The 7,183-nt window shown below is 44.2% G+C and overlaps 1 protein-coding gene across 1 annotated transcript in view; it reads left to right on the top strand.

The window, feature by feature from the left end:
• Positions 1-255: 255 nt before the first annotated feature.
• The window catches only part of DEPDC7 (DEP domain containing 7), a 13,636-nt gene continuing 6,708 nt past the window's right edge, over positions 256-7,183 (top strand). The window contains exons 1-4 of the mRNA XM_006037922.3: positions 256-397; positions 3,121-3,514; positions 5,265-5,395; positions 6,392-6,581. Coding sequence (XP_006037984.1) covers positions 325-397; positions 3,121-3,514; positions 5,265-5,395; positions 6,392-6,581 — 788 coding nt within the window. The 5' untranslated portion in view covers positions 256-324. The remainder of the gene's footprint in view (positions 398-3,120; positions 3,515-5,264; positions 5,396-6,391; positions 6,582-7,183) is intronic.

Here is a 7,183-nt window from a genome sequence, read left to right as displayed (position 1 = left end):
CTGCTTGGTTTTGATTTCTCTCCGTGTGGGTGCGTGCAGCCGCTCGGTCCATTTCTAGCGGGCCTGTGACTAGCCCCTGTCTGGGAGAGTCCCACGGCTGGGCCCGAGCGGGGGCGTGCACCCCTGAGGCGCTCGGAACGCCGCACGACACACCGCGCTCGGGGGCGCAGGGCCGGGCCAATGGGGCTGGAGCTTGGAACGCGGGAGGACACACCGCGTTCTGGGGCCGGGCTCCGAGCCAGTGGGCCCCGCCCACTCCTCGGCTACATAGCGCCTGGGCGGCTGCAAGAGCAGTGTCTGGGCGGCGCGCGGAGCGGGCTGGACATGGCTAGCGTGCGGGAGAGGGCGGCAGCTTTGAATCTCTGCGCCGTTTGCAGCCCGGCTAGCAAGCCTCCGGGTAGGCCGCGGGAGGGGGGGGAGCTGTGTCTCCCCCAGAGGGGTGGCAGCCGGCTGCCCCTCACCAGCTTAGCCCCGCGGGGAGGGGGTGGCCCCGGCCCCGGCCCCGGCGCGTACCAAGCTCTTGCGGTTCTTGCCCCCGCCCAGGCAGATCCTGGAAGTTGGGGACTGTGTGGAAGGGCGTCCCGGGTCGGCGCTGTACCCTGGGAGCGTGGCTTTCCGCCCCCTAGGCTCGGGCCCCCCTCAGGAAATGCCGGCTCTTGGTTGCCGCCCCTGCTTTGGATGCCGGGGCAAGAGCAGCGCAGGTTTCCTGCAACAGAGCCGGGAGGTGGCTTCCGCGCTGAGGAGTCCTGTTTGGGGTTGCCCATCTCAGGGCTGGCACCTGGAGAATTGCTGCCCTCAGAGAAAAACGTAACTATTTCTGCTCCCCACATGCAGCCGTTGGGTGGTCAAGGGAGGAGTTAATGGTAATAGAAGAGGTTTGTATTTAGAAATACAAGTGCGTAGTCCTCAAGCTGGTTTGTGCAGAGAGAGGGTGTCTTTTGCTTTCCCTCCTTCTCTGATTTAGCTTTAACTTTGTAGAAACAAGCAAAAGTGACAGGTACAGCATGGCAAGAATAAGTGACTGGAAATGGCAGAGTGAACAAGCTGCTGCCTAGCCTGGGCTCTGTGCTGATCCATGACCTGTTGGGAGCATTGTTATTGAAAACTTCATCTTCTGCCAAACGGTCTGGTTCATGTGTTTCATACCCTTGCCAGAGAAGTGGTGCTGAAAGAGATGTTGAGAGGTCACCCTGTCTGTTCCACAGTGCTCTCGGGCAGGGAAAGCATTGCTTGACTTCCCTGACTGATGTCTGTTTAACCTGTGTTCAAAATGTCCACTGCTGGGATTTCACAGCTTGCTTGGCTGGCCTGTTTGGGTGCTTGGCTTTTTCATATAGTTAAAAGTAGTTTATGTAATTTAGAAACTAAGCTACATTGCTGCAATCTAAGCACTTTGCTGTTGATCCTAGCTCTAGTGAGCATGAGGAAGAATTAATCATCATTATCTTTTATGATAGCCCTTTACATGTTGGAAAACTGTTATATTGCTCTAGCCTTCAAATGTCTAGATTGAAGGACCTGAGGGTTTTGTTTTGTTTTAAATCTTTTGGTGTAGATCATATTTTCTGAACTTTTTTTTTAATTATTATTATTATTATTTCTGCCCTCTCCTGGATTGTCTCTGATTTGTTTATATCTTTTGTAAAGTCTGCGTCGCGAACTCTCCAGGTAAGGCCTACCTTGTGCTGAGTAGAGAGGAATAATTGCTTCCTTTAAGAGGCTTCTTCTGTTAATGGGAAGGGAAGGGGGGTAACAACTCTCACCATTGACTCACTTATCCCATTGAGGGATATGAGGTGAATTGCCTTGTCTATCTCTGCTGAAGTATCAGCCCATCTTGGCCTTTCTCAGCAGTGCCTTCTCCCCTTACCTCGTGTATTTAAATTAATTCCCGTGTAGAATACCTACTTTCTACAAGCCCATTTATACCCTCTGCTGAAGTAAACTATCTGTTGCCTAGGAAAGCTGATGCCTTTCTGAACCAGTTGTTCTCCAAGGCTAGAAACGGACATCACCAGATGAAGTGAATCAGCTGTGCCAGGATATGTCCAGGCACAGCTGATCTGCTTCGTTGGGCGAAATGCATATTGCCCAGTGTCCTTCTGGCTGATCTTGCAGGACAATGGGCAGTGTGTTCTCTGGAAGTGGGGAACTGGGGAACACATCAGGGAACTGGCAATCTCTGGGGTTCCTGGAGATTGCGGAGGGCGCATCTCTGGAAGTGGTGAACTTCACCCACTTCCAGAGACATGCACTGGAGATCCCAAGGGCATGTTTCTGGAAGTTGGGGAGGCCAGGATGCTCTGGTACAGTATGTTGTCTCAGGGCTGGGGCTGCCAGTCAGCTGATTGGAGCTTTTTGCCTCTGTGTTACTGCTCTGATTCTAAGCTGGAGTTGTAGTGGCTGAAAGTGGCCCATCTGTTAGGTGTTTATTGGGCTGTATGAGACTAACTTATGATTTTGGTCCTGTGCCTAGTGCACTAGTATCTAAGCAGTAGTCCTTCATTACTTCCTTTCCCATGCCCCATTGTCAAAGAGAAGTTGGCATTCTGTTGGCCACCTTTATCAGATGCACAGTTTGCAACTCCTTGGTGTCTCAAAGTTGGCTGTCACCTGCAAAAGCTTATGCCTCTGAACCAGTTAGTTTCAAAGGTGCTACCCTGTCCTGACTTCAGACTAACAGGGATAACTCTTTCTCAGTGCAGTTGATGAAATCATTGGGTCCTTAATGATTAACTTGCTGGTGGTCTCTAATTGCTTAAGGAGCACATAAGTGTGTGTATTTAACTGGTTCTGTATATACCCCTTTGATTGTCAGTGGTGGATTGTACAAGGTACCTTCACAGCACAAAGGGCATGACTGATAAGGTAGAAGAGAACCTTAGCTAAAAATAAAAAGTAGGCTGAGGTCACTGGATGCAACTGCCAGAGAGATTTGCATGCATGAAACCCATATCCAGTATCTGCACAGACTATCTTTTGCTGTGGGGAGTTTGCATTTGTGGTTTACCCCTAGGATATATGTTGTAGGATCTCACTTATCACTCTGAAATTGACATACCAAGCTATCAGCATCTCAGAGAACAAGTAGTTATGTTTTCCCTGTCTGTATGTTCTCAGGTTTCAGCTTGGCACAAAAGCCCTTTGGTGCAACGTACATATGGAGCAGCATTATCAATGCACTTCAAACTCAAGTGGAAGTTAAAAAGCGGCGACAGAATCTGAAGTGCTACAATGACTGTTTCATTGGCTCAGATGCAGTGGACATTGTTTTTGCTCATCTCCTGCAAAACAGATATTTTGGGGATATAGATATTTCTCGTGCTAAAGTAGTGCGAGTATGCCAAGCCCTGATGGATTACAAAGTGTTTGAGGCTGTTTCAACAAGAGTTTTTGGAAAAGACAAACGGTCTGTGTTTGAAGATAGTAGCTGCAGCTTATATAGATTTGCAAATGTACCTAGCCCAATGGACAGCCCATTTGAAAAGGAACATGGGCACTGTACACCTCAAAGGTTAGTGGTCAGCTGTACGTAAGCATAACAGTAGGGAAATGGTGCTTATTTTTATGGGTGGTATACTTAGTGTTTGTGGAAAGATGCTAGCCAATACCTTCCAACCATTGAACTAGTACAGTAAGTTTCTTACCTAGAGAGACTGCACTGTCAAATAAGAAAATAGTCTCCATACCTACTCAATCTTGTGACTGCTGTCAGGAAGCCATCTTTGAGGCGGAGGTATGGACACTTACCTTTTAGGAATTGGACTGAGGCCATCAACTCCTTTTAGACATTGCAATTTTCATCCCATACACAAGATGTTTGTAAGAAACTTTCTAATGTGCATCTAATAGCAAATTGAATTAGAATGCATCAACCCAGCTAATGGGGAAACTTCAGAATCTAAGATCTGAATAGCTTCTAATGGTATTATATCAGCTTAAGAGCAGAAATGGGGTGGGGGGTGGGAAATACTGTTTAAAACTTCTTTATTTGGAAACAGGATAATCTTAGTAGAATAATTGCATTTGATGAAAATGTAATATTTATATCGGGCAGAGTGCTTAATCATGACTTGTTCCTACACATGCACCTGATGTATTCCAAGACCTTTCTCTTCCCATAGGTATAAATTTATGTGTGGCTTTTGTGGTGTGATGGCATGAGTATTATCTGAAATATGCTGGGCTGCTTCTACTTTTTATGTAGAAAAAGATGTAATGGTACATATTACAAGAATTAATTATGTGGGCTGTTACAGAGCAGAATGTATGCCTAAAATGGAAAAGTTTTCAAGCTGTACTAAAAACTGACTTGATACAAAATGGGGAAGATTTTGAAATCAGGATTGGAATGATGCTTACAGCAGAAATTATTCGTCAGCTGAAATTGCTCTGCTGTTTCTTTCTCTACCTACAGCAGATGGTTAAGAAGAAGATACGACTTGTAAATGCAGCTGGCTATGACTGGAACCCAGTAAAGCATCAATATAAGTGCTGGAGATATGGGGGGACAAGGCCTGATGGGCATTTTTACATTATTTTATGCTTGTCCCACAGACTGTATCTCTGTTATGTAAGAAACAATATATTGCTAGTGAACAGTTACCACCACACAAACTGTATCCTAATTCTAATAACTCTTCTGCTGGGGGAGAAGAGCTATAGGTTCATCCCTTTATTGAACCTATCCCCCTACAACTGTAGGGGGATTTGCCAGTTCCAGGTCTGAACATGGAGGGGAAGATCCATGCACTCCTGGGTTTTTTAGCCTATGTCTATGATGTAGCTTCCTTTATGTGCTGACTCTGACTGTAGGGCAGGGAAGATGGAAAAGCAACTTCCGAAAAATCACCAACTGCTTTCTTGTTGGCTATGTACATGGGAGCTAGGAAGAAGAATTCCAGTGAAGCAGGGATATTGGTAACTTTCTTCCTTCACTCCCAGAACTATGCATCTTTGCCCTAGCACTACTCTCTCTTTCTCCATATGCTAGTGATAGGGCAATGAAACTAACTTGGTAGCTTTACTTCTATGATTTCTTAGACTGGATCAGAGCAATCCAGTATTTGGTACAGCCAAGTCTTAGAAATATCCATTTAGGATGTGGGTTTTTTGTTTTCCACTTGTAACTTACAGAAATATTTAGTAAAGTATTTGCCCTTCTAAACAGAAATAGTTATGACTTATGTGCATAACTAATTTTCATATGTAAATATTCCTTTTTACTGAATTTCTGATTGGATTGCCCTTTCTCTTCATCTCAGACATGGGAAAACAGAATTATTTAATCCCACTCAAATAAAATCAGAAAATTTAGAAGATCTCTGGAAAAACTTGAGACTGCAGCCTGCTAACACCCTGCAAGTAAACATCTCTGAAGTTTTGTCTCCTCATGGTAAGCAAAATAAGATGCCATAGGTACTTGTGAGGTGAGAAGGAAGGCAATAACTGTGGTATGACAGGTGGAAAACTTTCCAATCTTAAATTGGAGGGAAGATGTCAGACTATCAGAATCCAAGATAGAACAGCTCCTCAACACAATGTTCTCCTTTTGTTTTGAACAGTGTGTTTCATAATGCACACAGAAGAAGAGTCTAGTTTGTCTCAACTCTCAATAATAAATGTACAATTCCCTGAAAGAGAACATACAACTGTTGTGAAGCTGGCATGACTTCAGCACAGACAGTTTAGCATAATTAGATTAACCCCTTTTCTTAGCCTCCCAAACACTTACAAACACACCTAGTACCCACCCCCTTTTTAATTGCTGTATTTAAGACTGTTCAAAACTGTTGGTGAAAGCTCTCACTCTTATGTCTGAGTTTTGTGAGGAGTCAATAAAACTTGATACTGTGCTATTGCTAGTCTCCTCCTCACAATTGCTAGTGTAGTTCCTTTTTTTTTCTCTCAGTTATAATTACTAATTTCCCAGAAACTCCAGAGCAGGCAAACCAGAAGAGCTATAGAGCATCTGTGAGTGAAAGCTAATGTGGTAGGGATCTGCTGTAAGGGTGTCACTTTGAGCTCTAAAAGCTACAACAGGTCTTTCTGTTTCCACAAATCCCTATTAGCACGCTGTGTGCGCAAGATTCCTTTATCTGTGACAAAGATTGCTTGCAAACTTAGAGTGTAAAGTATGTCAGGCATTTCAGACCTAGCCAGAGCAATTCTACTCTTGAACCTGGCTAAACAAATCTATAATTCTTTCTTTTCTTTCTGCTGTGATAAAGTGTACTTAAAGCTGATAAGGGACCTATACTTTAACTCCTTGCTGTGGGAACAGCTCAGCCTGTGAGAAGAGGGAAAACTTGTAACTTGTCTAATCCCTTTTTATGTCATAATTTTGTTAGCTGGCTTTCATCACTTGTTTTGTACCCTCTGTCTCACCCAGTTATCAATGAAGTATGGCAAGAACAAACAATCGCTCGTCTCCTGCAGCTTGTGGACCTTCCACTTCTTGACTCTTTACTCAAACATCAAGAGATTGGGCCTAAACTTCCCCAAACAGAGAAAGATACTGGCTACATCATCACAAGTAACTATCTGGATAGAGAGATTCTCAAAGCTTTCAATGATGCTCAGTAAGTAGAAAAAATTTAATTGAAGGAACAAACTTTTGACTAATTCCCTTTCTAAGTTGTGAAGAAGTCAAGAACAGTGGATCTGTTTATACCAGTTTGTCCTTGGGTGCTATTGTAATGAATATGTTGATGATCCATCTTCAGTACTGCACAAAAGAGAGAATGGATATGGTACCTCTTCTATTCGCTAGAATTGACTGTGTTGAATTGTGATACAGTATTTGCTAAGCTAAAATTGGATTCAACAGAGACAATAAATGCTGACTTACGGAAGACATCTGAAGGCACTGATAGTTAAATAAGGAACAAGTGCCTAGAAGTCTTAGTATTCCTCCGTGGTAATCAAATGCTAAATCAAATGAGAAATGAGTAAAGCAACTTTGCAAGTAAGTCACCCTTGGGGATGTCAAGGCAGTTTAACTTTTTTATTCTCTCTGCCTTTTGTTCCTGATGCATAGATTTAGAATAGGGGTGTCCAACACACCCAGCTCTACAAGGCACAGGATTGGTCCTATGAACCCCCCTACCTCCCTGATCTGATAGCCACTCCAGCCAGTCTGGAGTGGCTAAAAAAAGCACTACAAAAAATGGCGTCCGCTCCG

Source organism: Alligator sinensis, unplaced genomic scaffold (assembly GCF_000455745.1).
Source record: "Alligator sinensis unplaced genomic scaffold, ASM45574v1 scaffold1432_1, whole genome shotgun sequence".
Classification (NCBI taxonomy): Eukaryota; Metazoa; Chordata; order Crocodylia; family Alligatoridae; genus Alligator; species Alligator sinensis.
This window is presented reverse-complemented; position numbering and strand designations above follow the sequence as displayed.